Source organism: Loxodonta africana, chromosome 16 (genome assembly GCF_030014295.1).
Source record: "Loxodonta africana isolate mLoxAfr1 chromosome 16, mLoxAfr1.hap2, whole genome shotgun sequence".
NCBI classification, from domain to species: domain Eukaryota; kingdom Metazoa; phylum Chordata; class Mammalia; order Proboscidea; family Elephantidae; genus Loxodonta; species Loxodonta africana.
Window position 1 is genome coordinate 36,749,225 of NC_087357.1, and position 16,703 is coordinate 36,765,927.

The window sequence follows — 16,703 nt, forward strand, 5'->3', positions numbered from 1 at the left end:
ATTATCTCAGGGCAGTAGTTTCAGGGGTTCAACCAGCCTACAGAAAGTCTGGATTCTATGAGAATTTCAAATTCTACTCTGCATTTTCTCCCTTTTGATCAGGATTCTTCTATAGAATCTTTGATCAAAACATTCAATAATAGTAGCCAGGCACTGTCCAGTTCTTCTGGCCTCAAGGCAAAGGAGGCAGCTGTTCATGGAGGAGGTTAGCTACACATTCTCTATCCTGTTCCTGTTCCTGTGAAGTATGCCAGCTTTAATGCAAATTCATTCATACATTCAAGAAATACTTATTGAAATATCTATTATATGCCATGTACTGTGTTAGGCCCTAAGGATAAAAAAGTGAGCGGGGGGGAAGGACACAGTCTATGCCCTCAAGTAGTTTATAATCTCATGCGGGAGATGAGCTGTCAGTCAAGGTCCCCCACATCAATATAAAATTGTCCCTAAATTGTGCTACAGAGGAGAGGGCTGGGGTGCTCTGTGGGCTGCGGTGGAGAGGTTTAACCAATTTGAAGGAAAAGCTGGAGTTAATTAGGCAAAGAGGAAGGGAAGAACATTCCCAGCAGTGGGGATGGCAAGTGCAAAGGCCCTGTGACAGGAGGGAGCGAGTAAGGATCTGAAATGCCCTGTGGAACCAAAACGGATGAGTGTGGGGCAAGACAGGGCTGAATTGGTATGGAGAGTGCCTCACAGATCTGTTCGGGAGATTTTCGTCTTTATTCCAACAACAATGGGATTCATTGAAGTGTTTAAGGAGGGAGTGACATGAACAGATTTGAGTCTTGAAAAGGTCCTGCTGGCTAGGCTTGGAGAACAGGTTGGAGGGGAGCCAGATAGAATGTGGGGAATGTGGCTAGGCTGCTCTGTGGGGCTCTGGGTGCCATGACGGAGACGTGGATTGGGTATTGGTGGTGGTGGGGATGGCACATGGGCCAGCCTACAGGTTGGGGCGTGAGCATCTTGTGGGCCCCTGTTACCGCTGTCCCAGTGGTGGCTGGGTAGGGAAATGCTTTCACCCCTCAGCTCTCCCCCCGTTTGACTGCAGACAGTTAGCTATGTGGGTTTGCCAGGCTACGTTTTCAAAGAACTGAGGTGTTCAGTTCTGGAGTCCAGGAGGCCTGTCTCATTCACAGTTTAGAGTGTCTGTGTTTATTTTTTGGAGACCTGAAGGGAGGGGTCAGAGGGCCTCCCTTTGTGCCCCCTCTCAGCTGCAGGTTTGGGCCGCTCTGGGAATGTTCTGGTCCCCGAGGGAACAAGCACCAGGAGTGGTTGGAGCTCCAGGTGAGAAACACTTGTGAGGCACAGGGGCCCCCCAGAACACCCTGCAAGGGGCTCAAGGTGTTTGTTCCTGCAGCCCTAGGAAATCCGAGGGTTTCTTTTGGTTTATCACAAACACCCAGGTGCCTGAGATCAAATTCTTGTTTCCTGAGAGGATTCAAGAAATCCTCGTGTGTTTTTTGTTTTTTCTTTGGTAACTTTGTTTCAGAGGATTTTCTCAGAAGTCTTTCACCACTGAGGTTTTTCCTCTCAGGTTAGGACCACACAGGAGCTGATGGAAGTCAGGGCCGTTTGCCATTAGAGTATTTTTCCTCCTTGGGGAGATGGGTGGGTGTGGACCATTCACTTTTGGAAGAGAGAGAATGGCATCTTCCCTTGTCTTTTGAGTCCTGGAGCCTGCAGGGGAATGAGTAGTGGGCCCTCCCTGCCCAGCTTGGCCCTGCCAGTCAAGCACCAGCCTGAGCGGGGCCTGGGAACACAAGGTGGAGCCATGGTCCTTATAATTAACAACAACAGCAATAGTAGTAGTAAAAATAACCACAGCTTGTGATGCTGATATGTTGTTGTTAGGTGCCATTGAGTCGATTTCGACTCATAGTGACCCCATGTGACAAAGTAGAACTGCCCCATAGGGTTTTCTTGGCTGCAATCTTTTTTTTTTTTAATTAATTTTTATTAAGCTTCAAGTGAACATTTACCATTCCAATCAGTCTGTCACATGTAGGTTTACATACATCTTACTCCCTTCTCCCACTTGCTCTCCCCCTATTAAGTCAGCCCTTTCAGTCTCTCGTTTCGTGCCAATTTTGCCATCTTCCCTCTCTCTCTATCTTTCCATCCCCCCTCCAGTCAAGAGTTGCCAACACACTCTCCAGTGTCCACCTGATTTAATTAGCTCACTCTTCATCAGCATCTCTCTCCCTCCCACTGATCAGTCCTTTTCATGCCTGATGATTTGTCTTCGGGGATGGTTCCTGTCCTGTGCCATCAGAAGTTCTGGGGAGCATTGTCTTTGGGATTCCTCTAGTTGCAGTCATACCATTAAAAATTAGGTATGGTCTTTTCATGAGAATTTGGGGTCTGTATCCCATTGGTCTCCTGCTCCCTCAGGAATTGTCTGTTGTGCTCCCTGACAGGGCAGACATCGATTGTGGCCGGGCACCAACTAGTTCTTCTGGTCTCAGGATAATGTAGGTCTCTGGTTCATGTGGCCCTTTCTGTCTCTTGGGTTCTTAGTTGTCGTGTGACCTTGGTGTTCTTCCTTTTGGCTGCAATCTTGATGGAAGCAGATTGCCAGGTCTTTTACCTGTGGAGCCAATGGGTGGGTTCCAACTGCCAACCTCCCACTTGCAGGTGAGCAGTTAACCATTTGCGCCACCAGGGCTCCTGATACTGCTATAGAGAGCACTTACTGTGTGCCAGGCACTGTTTTTGGTACTTTACAAATATTAAGTCATTTAAACCTCACCACATCTCTGTCATTTTCCTCCTTTTACAAACGAGGAATCTGAAGCACAGAGAGGTTAAGCAGTGTAGCTAAGGTCACACAGCTAGTACTGGTGGAGCAGGAATTTGAAGCTGGGCAGTCTGGCCCCAGAGCCCAAGTTCTTAGCCACTAAGAACACTGTTGGCTCAGCCCGGCTGGGTGGTGGGGTTCCCTGATTTTGTTGCTTAGGTAGGGAACGTCGTCTTATTATAGGACCTTGAGCAAGTGTTTCCTGCCCAAAGCATCGAAGTCACTACTCATCTCTGTCCAAGGTGGTGACGGCCAGACTCGATAGAGGCCAGCAATATGAGGGATCGTAATATAGGGAATCACACGTAAAGAACGTGGAATCACACTGACCTGAGCTGATCCTGGCCTCACCACTGCGTGCCCTGGGGAAGTTGCTTCACCAGTCTGGGCCTCAGTTTTCTCATCAGAAAATTGGAGGGAACATGACTCACTTCACAAGTTGCTGTGAGGGTGAAATAAGATGGTGCATGCTTGGAGCTGACCACAGAGCGTGCACATTATAGGTGCCCAATAAGGACAAGTACTGAGTGTGGGCTCTGGTGGCAAGAAGCTCAGGAAGCCCAGGTTAGCTCAAATCCTGGGTTCTTCCTGAGAAATGAGGCTGGAACCTGCCCCTGAGAGCTCACCTCACTTGGCCACTCTGGCAGGAACAGCCTTAAGGCCCTGCAGCTTCTCCCTGTGTCCCCAGGTAGTTTGCTGGGGACAGGTGGGGGGTGGGGGGGTGGGGGGTTGTCTCCGTGGCAACACTGAAGGACCACCTGTTGGAGGAATCAGGCAGTGGCGAAAAATGACCTCTTTGCCCCATTCCACCAGCCTCTGCTGAGGGTTTGAGAGGAAGTGGCTGGTCTAGCTTGGAAACTCGATCCTGGGGGGCCTTGCTGAGGAGGGGGAGTGGGTGGTTACCCAGAGGAGGTCATTTTCTCAGCCTAAGTGGCAATAAAGCTGCCTACAGCAGGAGCCCTAAGATCCAGGGGCTTGGTGAGAGCTGCCTCCGCCTTGCAAGCGGCCTTCTCCTGAGAGGAGGCACTTAGCTCTGAGGTCAGAAGAGCAAGGCTGAGGGAGTGGGGGCAGGCTGGGGTGGGCCTGGCCTCCATTTACATTCTTGCTGGGAAGCCACTAGCAGATCCTCCCGAAAGGAAGTGTATTTTGCTTTGCTGTCTGTGCCGTTGTCTTCTTTTTCGCTGCCAGCCCAGGGCTTTTCTTGTGGGGCTGGGGGAGGGGGGTGCGGGTTTGGGGGTAGAATGTGAGGAGCAGGGTTGAAATCAATTGATTGTGGGCTAAAGATTGTGTCCCAGAGTCCGCTCAAGTCGTGGGTGGTGCTGCATGGAGACTGAGCGAACGAGCAGTGGGAAGAAAAACCCGTTGCTGTCGAGTGGATTCCAACGCATGGCGACCCTATATGTGTCAGAGTAGAACTGTGCTCCATAGGGTTTTCACTGGCTGATTTTTTTGGAAGTAGATTGACAGGCCTTTCTTCTGAGGTGCCTCCGGGTGGACTTGAACAGCCAACCTTACGGTTAGCAGTCTAGCACGTTACACTTGCACCACCCAGGGACTTTGAAGTGGGAAGAGCGGGGTGCAAATATGGGATATCATTAGAGGGTCCTGTGAGTGCCCCCGCTCCCTTCTGCTTAGTGGAAATTCCATCCTCAGAGATTCCTGAGTTCCACTGTAGGCCTCTCTTTGGACAAGTCTTAGAGTTTGTTTTTGCCTCAGTTTTGACATCTGTGAACTGGGAATAATTATCTAAGTCAATTGCCTTATAAACTGGTTGCCACGAGAAGGAATGAGCAAATACTTGTACAATTCATCAGATTTTTCATGCCCTTTGACCAAGTGATTCCATTTTTAGGAGTGTATTCCTCCCAAATGCTCAGCAAACTTTGTGCAGTATTGTTGATAAGTGAACAGTATCCAAACAGCCCAAGTGTCCCACAACCTAGGAATGGTTCAGTAAATTGATGGATACTTTATGGCCATTCAAAATCCCATGGGGAAGCACAAATAGGGTAGAAAGTTGTAAAAGGAGTGTGAAACATTTATGTCTTATTTGTCATCATATCTACAGAACCTTGCAGAATAAGCATTCAATAAATACTTGCAGAGAGTAAGTATTCAATAAATATTTGTTGAATTATCTAAACTTTATAAAAATTATACTCAAAGAAAACAGGCTTGACAGAAAATAGTCCAATATGTCGATGGGGCTTATTTCTGGCTGACGAGATAATGTGTAATTTTAATTTTTTTTCTTCTTCGAGAAATTGAAAAAAATTCAGTGATGTGCATATACTGCCATTATTTTTGAATGCAGTAACTTAAATATTATATTGGCTTATAAAAATGCATGTCTTGTTTAAAAAATTTTAAAGAATGTGAAAAGTATTAAAAAAATAACTGAAGTCACTTCAAATCCCACCAGTCATCAATATGTGGCCAACAGCCCCCAGCTACCTCGTTCGCCCCGCATATCTGTGTTGATTTGTGTGTGTGTTATGTAAGTGGGCTCATGGAATACAGGTTGTCTTGTAACCCTTTTTCCTCATAATGTGTCATGGACAGCTTTCCTTGTCAACAAAGCCAGATCTGTACCAGTGTAGAGGGCTGTGAGACATTCTTTTTCATGGACGTGCTAAATTTCAACCAAACGCTGAAATTGTTTAACATTTCTGCTCTTATAATCAGTGCTGACATGCTTTTATAATAAAAAAAAAATTAAACAACCAAAAATTCCTGGTCGTTTGGTGCTTGGGGATGAACACGTCGGTAGGGCGGCCCGAATGAAGCCAGGCCTGCCTGCGGAGGGGACCCATTTTAAAGGGCTTCATGATGACCTTCAAGTGTTTGAAGAAGGAGCAGATTGGGAGCAGATTGGGGTGTAGCACAAGCGAGGCTCAGAGGTGGTTGTTACAGGGAAGAATATTTAGCGCAATTAAAAAAGAGAGACTTTTACATTGAAAAGAGCTCATTTCACAGTGGAAAGGTGTCCTGGCAGCATCTAGGGTGGGGAAGTGGCCCAGCCTGGGGCACTTGCCAATGGCCACTTTAAGGTAGAGAGGCCTGGGGCCCTTCAGAGAGAGCCTGTTAGAAAGGAGATGAGGAAGAGGGAGGGAGTTTTTTCGGCTGCTCCCAAAGGTCAGGAGTCCGGCCCAGGGGAGGGGCAGGAGAGAGTGATGAGTTGATGAATTATAGGTATGACAGCTTGGAGAGGCAGCTTGACCCGGTAGAAAACACCTGGGCTCTGGGGTCAGGCTGCCTTGGGTTCAGATCCATACTCTGTTGTTTACCAGCTGGTGACCTTGGGAAGGCACAAAACCTCTGCGAGCCATGGTTAGCTCATCTGTAAGAGAGGCACGAGAGCTACTTCCAATGCTGTGTGAGGATATACGGAAAGCCCAGTTCCTAGAGTGTGTGCAAACTGCTAACATTTGGAAGCAACGTTAGAACATCATCTAGACCAAACATACTCCCTCAACACTTTATTAGACAGGGAACTTTGTTTTTCAAAGTACTTGGACTTGAGTTGTGCTTACAGCTGTACCTGGAATCTTTGACCTAAGTTGGTAAGTGAAGACACAGAGCTGGGGGTGAATATGGGTGTGTGTGTATGTGTGGGTGTGTGTGTGTGTGTGTGTTGGGATGGGGGTAGATTGTTGCAAAGGATGCAGGTGACAGTGAAGAGAAAGAGGAGAAAGTGGCATGGTGTGAACTCAAAACTGCCACAGGGAAATAGATGCTGGAGGTGACAGCTGGGGATGGAGCTGGACCTGGGAGATTCTGTTGTATGTGCCTCAGTGGAAGAATTTTCTAAGAAGTCAAGTGTCTGACTCATGGAGTGGACTGCCTTATCATTGTGTGAGACTGAGCCAGGTCCCTGTGAAGAGAAGTAGCCCGGCAGAGGCGGAATCAGCTTTTCTGAGATGGTGGGGCTGAGACGTAGGGATGGACTACCTCTAAAGTGAGATCCATGTCCAAGGTGCCCCAGGGATGATTGGGGAAGGCCAAGGGAAGAGCAGATGTGACCTTGGGAAGGAGAAGAAGAAGAGGTGGGCCAGAGGGCCCGGGATGGTGTGAGGCGAGGAGCTGTGGCAGCTGCTGGCCCTGGTGTTGGATCCGGGCAGTGGGGTCATCTTCCCTTCCTTGGCCCTGCCCTGCTGCCCAACCCTGCAGGACTGGCCTCATGGCAGGCACCTGCCCGGACCCTTCACTGGCTCTCTGTTTGTCTTTTGCTTGCTTTCTTAGGCCCTCTGTGGTCTGGACCCACATTTCCCAGCCCTGCTTTCCATGGCCCCCAACTCAGCCTATTTCCCCGCACTTCATGGATACTCCAGCCCTACTCAGGGTGCTGTCCTTCTCTGGAACATCTGCCCCGTCACTATCGTCACTATCGCTGTGCAGATCTTTCTTGTGTTTTGGGGGGTTCAACTTGAGTCCCACTTCTCAAAAAAAAAAAAAAAACAACCCCCCTTAAATTGAACGGCTCTTCCTGCTCTCTCCTGGTCAGAACGTGGGCAGCTCTCAAGAGCCAGTACCACCCAGATGGTGGCGTGGGTATCACAGGGAGCCTTTGCAAGCTCTGGCTCTGCTCTTTACTTTCTTAGCTAGTTTACGCTCCATTCTAACCCCATGTGGTAGACAGAGTTCCAAGTGGATTCCATCTAAACAGCCTCTCTAATTGGCTAGTTTCCAAACTAGGCTGAGCTCTCTCAGGCAGAAACCATGTTCCTCCTGGCAACGAGCTCCATGCCCTGTGCATCCCTGTTGGCTGAACATCTGCTGCAAAGAGGCCCTGGCTAGTTGGGTCTCGACACAGACTCAGGGGTTCCAGGCCTTGGGTAGGAAGCTCCCAGTACCGTTGGTGAGATGACTGGCTTGAGTCAGGTGGAGCGGGACCCTGAAGCTGAGCCCCTGGCCTGGGGGCCACCCTGGTCATCTCACTCCTTCCTTTTCTCCTTTCCTCCACCAGGGAACTCAATGGCAACAATATCACTCGGATCCATAAGAATGACTTTGCAGGGCTCAAGCAGCTGCGGGTGCTGTGAGTATTGAATGCTGCCCACACTTGGAAATAACCTCCCTCCTACTCCCACCACTTTGTGGTCCTAGGCAGAACCCTAGCTGGGGGCTGTAGGCTGGCTGGGCCCCTCCCTTGTGGAGTCAGTCTTGGGACACTCTCAGGGGAGTGGGCTAGGGGTGTTAGTGAGTCCTGACCTAGAGCTCATTGACTGTCTCCTGGGGACAAGGAAAGACCAGGTGGCCACCAGGAATCTTTGGGTCTCCATATTTCTTTTGAACTGGAACGTCAAAAATACTCCCCAGTGTGGCCAGAGTCCGTTGACTTGGGAGGGAGGTAGGTGGGGCAGTTGAGGACAGAAGTGACTCCCCTTGGGTGCCTGACAGTGGCAGATATTAAGGGTGATGATACAGCCTTGTTGGGCTTGGCTGCTTGGCAGCAAAGGAGCCATCAACAGCATCTACCACGCGAGCTGGGCAGGGTGAGGAGCAAGGGGAAGGGAGCAGATTCTCCCATCCCCTCCCGCTCTGCTGACCATGGGGCGCAGAGCAGCCTACAGGCATGCATCCTGATCCTGGAGCAGTTCAGTCCACAAATTCAGGTGTGCACGGAAGAATCACATTTTTTAATTTTCTTTGCATCAACTCAGCTTTCACTCTGAGCTCCTGTCCTACTCAGCTGGCAGGAAGTTTAACATCGGACAATTAGAAAGTCCCTTACCCGTACTCCTGGGGTTGTGCAAGGGTTTTGGGACCTCAGTTCTTTCAGAACCACTGATTTTCCAGCTTTGGAGCCCGAGAGTTTTTGGAGAAGCTGTTGACCTTGTGGCCAATCCTTTCTCAGGTCAGTGCTGTCAAGTCACTGGGCACCAGTCTCTGCTCCTCCAGAACCCTGACCTCTGACCTCTTCCCAGGGGATCTCTTCTGGGTCTGAGGGACCCTTCTCTCCTGGCGTTTCCATCACCCGATGCCCCCTGGCCCTCTAGCAGAAGCTCCTCAATAGCCCAGGCTTTGGGAAACAAAGCAGAGGAAAGCGGAGGAAGAGAAGTGTCTTGTGGCAGCTTCTGCCCTCTGTACTGCCCAGACCTTGCCTGAGGCCCATGGGGAGGCACAGCTTGAGCTGGACAGTGGAAGGGAAAAAACATATCTGACGCTTTCAAAAATGATTATGCACCAATCGATCTGTGGTGGAAAAATGCTGCCCCAGCAGCCACGCGTGCTGCGTTTCAGGGCACGTTGGCTGTGAGGAGACTCAGAGTCCCACAGAGCCAGGTGGTTCAGTTGGTGTGGCACCCCACCTGTTTCTGTGGCAGATGGGCCCAGGCAGAGTTGGGGGTTCAGGCAGAAGGGGTGATGTCTGCCAATTGCAGAGTATATTTGCTGCATGGGTGGGCTCTGCCCAGTTGGCACTGGCTCCCCTCCCCCGCTACTGGTCATTGCCCCCTTCTCTGCCTCTTGAACAAGAGCCCTCTGGGCTGAGGAGGGCTTGTGTGCCAGCAGTCCTGAGCCAACCCGTGCTGCCTATGTCTGAGTGTGGCCTCCCTGAGCATACCTTTGGAGCAACAACCTGGTACACTGGTGCCCAGTGGCCTTCTGCCTGGCGTGCAGCTTTGGTAGGGGGGAGTTGGGGTGGGGCACTGGGGCTGGAAGAGTGTTTTGCTGTTAGGTTGGGTGCTGTGTTGGGAAATTGGCAAAGTTGTGAGGAAATGTTCTCTCAGATTGGGACACGGGGTTTGTGTGAGTCCTCACCCTCCTCTGTTTCATCCTTCCCTAGTGTAGCCCTGGAAGAATTTGTCTCAGCTTTTTTTTTTCCTCCCTCACGCCAACTGTTTCTAGGAGTCCTGGTCCACCCGGTAACTGTCCTGTCTTGTTTCCCCAGGCAGCTGATGGAGAACCAGATTGGAGTGGTGGAGCGGGGGGCTTTCGATGACATGAAGGAACTGGAGAGGCTGTAAGTATCTGAGGGGCACAGGCTGGGTGTGTGGCTGGTGCTGAGAGGATGTCAGCCAGAGCCTCTGACAGGACTGAGGGCATGAGCAGAGGAGACTTCTGTGTCTGGGCAGAGCCTCTGACAGGAACCAGGGGCATGTGCAGAGGAGTAGACTCTTTGCCTGTGCTTTCTGGATTTCTTATGAGTCTTTAAGTATAATTACAGCTGTGTTGACTGCCTTACTCTATTCCAGGCACCAAGATAAGCTTTTTGCCCTACCATATCTCATTTAATCCTTAAAACAACACCATAGTGAGTGGTATTTTGCAGATGAGAAACTGAGGCTCACAGAGGCTAAGCCACTTGCCCACATTCATGCAGTGATTGCTTGGAAGAGGAGAGTAGAACTTGGATCATTTTGCCTCCAGAGCCTGGGCTCTGAAAGACTATGGTAGAGGATCTCACTTTACATTTTTATATGAAAAGAAAAGACGGTATTAAATAAAGAGAAAACAAGATGGCTGTCTGGTCGCCCTCTTGCAACCTGGAAGAAAATCAAGGCAATCTTTCTGACCTTAAAATGGAGTGGTAAGAAGTTCTCAGCTAGAACAGATGTTTAGTCCTGGGCTTGTTTTCTTTAAAATAGCTTCGAACAAGATACATATTAATGACTTGGCCATATGGGGTTGATTTGGACTTAACCCATTCCAGCCACAGCCTTGGTGCTGCCAGGCCCTGGAGGAAAAGAAAAGGTGAGTGGGGACAGGGGCCTGGACATGACTGGTGGTGGCCATTGTCATGCCTGCTGCTGCCACCCAGAGTTTGGCAGGGTCCTCCTTTTTGAGTCAAGACTTTGTCACCACTGAGTCTGTGGGTGGTACAAATGGTTAACGCTCTCCACTGCTAACTGAAATGTTGGAGGTTCAAGTCTGCCCAGGGGCACCTCAGAAGAAAGGCCGGACAATCTACTTCTGAAAAATCAGTCACAGAAAACCCTAAGGAACACAGTTCTACTTTGACACACGTGGGGTCACCACGAGTCAGAGTCAAATTGAAGGCAACTGATTTTTTTCTTCTTTGTCACAGCAGACCCTGTCCCTTCTGTCTTTTTCCAGTTCTCTTCTTCAGGGGTGGGTCACCAGCAATTTCACGCGTGGCAGTTATTCTTGGGGTGTGTGACTACTCTCTGCCTGTGGGTACACATCGCAAATAGTGCGGCTCCTTTGTGAGGGCTGGTTCCATGGTCACCGTCCCATCTGCCTTGCCGGAGACCAGTGGTGGATCAGTTACTCATTAAAGTTGGTTAATGTGGGGAGTCATAAAAAAATGATGCATACCTTTGTTAGCAGACCCTTAAAACGAGAGGCCTTAGGGCTGAGCTTGCAGTAATGGGTTAATCTACTCTCTCTCTGACGGAGTGAGGGGTTGGGGGCAAAACTGTGGGTGTTCTCAGAAAAAATGTTTTTGTGCAAACTGCCCTTGTCCTTGAAAGACAGGCGGAACCATTTTCAAAAAATATTTGTGAAGAATGGCTCCAGGATGTCTGTAGGTTAACTGTTATGTGACTTGTGGTTACTGTTTCCTTAAATTTTCATGTGTAAATAATTTTCCCTAACTCAGAGCATTTAGCTTTGAAGCTGTACTTCGAAGCATTTAAAAAAATATACTTTATTGTGTTTTAGGTAAAAGTTTACATAACAATTAGGCTCCTGCTTTTAGCATTTTTACTTCATGCTCCCCAACTGCAGTTGCTCTATTCCTCAATAAAACTCATTTCTTTTCTACTCCTAACCAAGTAAGAATTTTGTTCTCTGACGCCTTAAACATCTTATTCAAGTTAAAACATGTAAACGTGCATTTATTGCCTCCCTCCTTATTTTGCCAGAACCGTTCTTTTAAGTATGCAACACTGATTAGGGTTCTGTATTGTTTTCCTTGCCGAAATCACACACGTTTACCTTGGTTTTGATTTTTGGTTCCAGTTTCTTTAAAGTGGGGTGAGATTTTTAAAGGTCCTTTGAAGCAATCTGGGAGAAGAATTCTGGATTTTTTATGACCTGCTGCCTCTTCCCAGTCTTAATTCAACAGCTCTTTAATTAGCAGCTTTCCTTGATTGAATCTTTCCAAAGCACTCAACTTAGTTCTCATAGAAACTGTTCTTTCTTTTCACACTAATATTTCCTTCATTTACATAATAGTTAATTAAATTGTATGATTATAAGTACCTCTGGCATAAACAGGAATAGACATAACTGTTTCTTGTAAGCACAACACAAGTGTGAAAGTAGAGAGTAGAGTCCTGCTGGCTGTGCAAAGGCCATGAAGGATCAGTGTGTGCTGGCATCAGTCTGTTGTTTGGAGGGAGTGGAACAGGTTGGTTAAGTAGAGGTTGGTGTGTAGCTGTGGAGGCAGCCAGGATGGGGAGTAGGGGAAGGCAGGCTTCAAAATTCCACCTCTACCACTCAGTGGCTGAGTGGTGACTCACCTCTTGGCCTCCCAGTTTCCTTATCTACAAAGAGGGACAACCCAACAAAGTCAATAAACATACCTTGAGCACCAAGCTCTGTGATGGGATGATGGTGGTAAAACCTTCCTGTGGGGTTGTTCCAGGGAGGAGATGAGAGGATATGAGCAGGAGTGTAAGGCACCTTTGTCATAGTTCAAGCAAAAGAAACCCATGTTTTCATTCCGCTTTCCCTCTGATGGTAAGGCAATGCCCATAAGGCATTGATTGCTGTGCCCCACACATTGTAAGTGCCAGTGACGACTGGTAGCCACTACTGTTGCTATTATTCTGAGTTATTCACATAGTTCTGACCATGGTGGTTCCTCCTTTGGTGTCCTGTGTTTTTTTACTTTAAAATAGATATAGAATCTCTTTTTCTCCCAGATGTTTATCAGAAATTGAAGCCAGAAAAATGAGAATGTCCTGGGGGGAGAAACAAAACAAAAACCATTTTTTTGCAAGGCAGTGTAAGTACAGGATTAATTTATTGGCTGGAGGTTAAGGAATTTGGAGCGATCTGATGTCAACTCCTGTTGCTTTAAGGATTATATTGGTGGTCTCTTTTTTCCAAGGCAATGATGTGTTTCCCTGGGAGACCGCCCTTTAGAGTAAACTTCTTCCAGCTGGTCTCCTAAAATTGCAGATCTAATTGTCTGTCCCATGGTGGAACAAGGCAATCTCCAATGTGGTGGCACTGACCTTTCTCACATATTGGGTGAAGAGTGACCTTCTAGGAAGTTACCACAGATCAGTACTGCTGGCCTCATAGAATTAAGTTTATTCCCTCCCTTTCACCCAAAAGAAAACTTTTGCTGAGATGGTTTATTATAGTCTAGAACTATTGAAGAAGGTCCTTGTGTGTAACTCAAACTGTGCCCTAGATTTGAGTGCAAGGACTGTGTTTTATACTAGTGTTTTCAAACTTTAACATACACACAGATCACCTGAAGAGCTTGTTAAAAAGCAGATTCTGATGCAGCAGTTCTGGGGCAACCGGTCACCAGTGAGCCAATTTCAACTCATGGTGACCTCATGTGTGTCAGAGTAGAACTGTGCACTATGGGGTTTTCAATGGCTGATTTTTCGAAAGTAGATTAACAGGCCTTCTTCTGAGGTGCCCCTGGATGGACTCGAACTGTCAACCTTTTCGTTAGCTGCCTAGGGCTGGTGGTCTGTGGACCACATTGTGAGTACCGAGGTTTTATACTTTCTAGATGTCACTGAGCTGCTGTGGTAGAGGCTAAAGAGTAACTGTTAAATTTTAATGTTGTCTATTACAGTTTTTTAAAAATTTTGATAGTAGTCCTTGTTATGTGTCAAGGAATTAGTTGTTAAAGTGGGAAAGATGAATTTAGTTAAACTTTGCTGCTTTTCTGGGACAAGTCCAGGTCCTTTCTGCATTGTGTGTTCTCATCAGGCCACATTTTCAGAACCAGACTTCCACTCCTGCCTTATGTTTATAGTACTGACAAGTTGTTTGTCCACCAATACGGGGTTTAAACATTATGAATATACTATTCAGCCACTAAAAATAAAGGGGGATATGGGCACTCATCTGCTCTGGCCCTATGCCCTGCTCAGGCGATATTTGGGCAAAGCAAGGAGGTGAGAAAAGAGACAAGGTACAACAAATGTGGCAGCAGCAGCAGTGGTGAAGGAAGAAGGAAAGACAGGTGAAAAGAAACCAGAGTCTTTGGACTTTGTGAAAGATTTTCAGGAATACCTGACTCAGCAATTCCACCTGTGAACAAAATTTCTGGATCAGTGAGTGGGGACCAAGAAGCAGAGGCTTTTGGGGGAGCTGGAATAGATGGTGATCAAAATGGACTTGATCACCCATCTGTTGATGTCTCCCTGGATGAGAACTCAGGAATGTTAGTAGGTGGCTCAGAAAGGACCTTTCATGGGAAGCTCAAGTGTTGGTGCTGCAGCTATGCCAGCAAGGGAACCACTGGTCTTATTGAACACATTAGAATCCACACAGGTGAGAGACCTCATAGATGTCACTTATGTCCATTTGCATCTGCTTATAAGCATCATTGGGAAACCTATATGTGTTCCCATACTGGAGAAAAACCATACAAATGTGAATTGTGTTCCTTTTGCTACACTATCTAAGTAACCTGTCCCATTATCAAAGGCACAAGCATAAAATGGTACCAATTAAAGGTGCTAGGTCTGCCTTGAACAGCAAGGAAATGTGGGGAGTTTTACAGAAGAAAACGAACAATCTGCGGTATAGCAGAGGAGCACTAATCAACTTAAGTCCACCTTCCACAGTGGTTCAGAAGCCGGACTACTTTAGTGATTTCACCTATGAAATTCCAAAAATTCAGACTGAATCCTATGAAAGTATGGCGAAAACCACACCCATTGGTGGCCTACCAAGAGAGCCCAAAGAATTCATGCTTGACAACCCTTGAAATCAGCTCTTGACTCTAGCAGGACAGTTGTCCAGTTAGCCACCTGAAAACCAAATCCCCGCATCCCGTTATGTAGTTCCCTGCCCAGTGAAAAGCCTTTCATGATCAGCATCCCTCTGCCCAGCGGTAGTTTCCTTGTCAGCAAGTCTTCCTCAGAGCTCCTCTTCCACAAGCCCTGACCCTCAGCCACTGCATAGTCAAGGGAACTATTGTCTAGTAACAGGTCTGAGCAGTGAACCAAGTGCCCACATGAGAGTGGCGGAGGAAACAGCTAACCCAGCACTCCAGCCCCAGCCCTTTTGGTTCAGGGTCCTCAGCTTCTGCACCACTGCCAGCACAGTGACATGTATTTTGCAGACAATAACCTTTACATTATTCACATGGGATATCATGGATATGGAAACTCTTTTCAGTGTAATACATGTGGATGCAAATGCAAAAACCAGTATGAGTTTGCCTATCAGTTTGCAAGAGGGCAACATAACCAACTCTGAAAACAATTATGTCATGCTTTATTTGTTTTTGCCATTTTGTGGTCTGTGGGTGTTTTTTTTTTGGTCATCCTTAATAAGTGTCAGGAGTCCCTGGGTGGCATAAACTGTTAAACAGTTGACTACTAGCTGAAAGGTTGATGGTTCAAGCCCACCCAGAGGCTCCTTGGAAGACAGGCTTGGTGATCTGCTTCCTAAAGGTTGCAGCCTTGTAAACCCTGTGGAGTAATTCTATTCTGTACACATGGGGTCGCCAAGAGTTGAAATCAATTCAACAGCAACTGACAACACAATAAGGTGTTTGCTCATTTAAAGTTTATATATTTATAGAATATAAATTTGACAGTGGAAACAAAATTTTCCCATTTTTTTTCATAAAAGTCTGGCCAGGATCATTTATGTGTTAGAACAGCTAGGCAGATTGGTGTCTGTTTTTTTCTTTTCAGTTAGACATTTGAGAATTGTAGAGCAATCAGAATCTTACAGGTATTCATTTACATTTCCCACATTTATGGGCCATAAAAACTTCAAGGCTTATCCGTACTCTTGTTATCTCAATATATACTTGCAGCTAGGTGTTATTTCTGCCATATAGTTAAATAGATGATTTTATTTTAGAAAATCTGTTGCAACTTATCTCAGGGTTCAATATTCAGGGTTTGCTCTGAATAGAATACAACTTAATTCACGTAGTTTAAGTCGAAGCAGTAGTTTCATCCCATTTTTCCAGAAGGGGAAATATAAAGCAGTTGATTTTAAAAAAAATAAGAAATTTGTATGAAATAAAAGTTATGAATAAGTGCATGTTCTGAAGAGAAACAAAACCGAAGACTTTCTGTTGAAAATGTACCATCTTTTTCCTTCGCAACTGAAGAAATTGGGGTTTAATACTTAAAATATATTCGATTTCTACTTTAAATACATGTCAGCTTTCCACTGGATTCTTTTTAATTCTATGTCCAGTTTATTAACACACACACACTCACAGGCAAATAGATGAGAACCCTAGAAAAATCAAAGGGTTATCGAAGAAGCTAACCCACTGCTGTTGAGTCGATTCCGACTCCTAGTGACCCTATAGGACAGAGTAGCAGTTAGCAGTTGAGGGCTTTAACCACTGTGCCACCAAGGCTCCTTATCCAAGAAGAGGACTTCTTTTTTCTCTTAATTTGAACTTTTCATTTAAATCCTCCATTCTGATGTTCTTAACATCAGGTGAAGTTGAAAACTGTGTGGAGAATTTGGTATTCTTTCCATTCCTTTGATGACCAAAGAGGTACAGTGAAATGTCATCCATCTTGTTAGTCCTAGAAAAAGCCAGCCCTTCAAAAACAAAAACAAAAAATATTTGAAACTTCCTTTTCCTGCCTTCAATCTATTTTATACCCATTTTGTGGATACAGAAACACATGGAAAAATGTGATGCTGAACTAACATTTAAAAAAATGAGAGCGTGTGTTCAAAATGGATTCTGGTGTCCTCTTCAGACTTAGTAATTTTAAATTGTAAAGATTATTTTCAAGTTTACCATCTTTCATTT

At 46.6% G+C, this 16,703-nt stretch overlaps 1 protein-coding gene and 1 pseudogene across 1 annotated transcript in view; both read left to right on the top strand.

Annotated features, from left to right (window-relative positions):
* The window catches only part of SLIT1 (slit guidance ligand 1), a 207,611-nt gene that overhangs the window by 18,027 nt on the left and 172,881 nt on the right, over positions 1-16,703 (top strand). Inside the window, 2 exon segments of the mRNA XM_064269086.1 lie at positions 7,767-7,838; positions 9,693-9,764. Coding sequence (XP_064125156.1) covers positions 7,767-7,838; positions 9,693-9,764 — 144 coding nt within the window.
* LOC104845816 (zinc finger protein Pegasus-like) lies at positions 13,320-15,166 on the top strand (annotated as a pseudogene).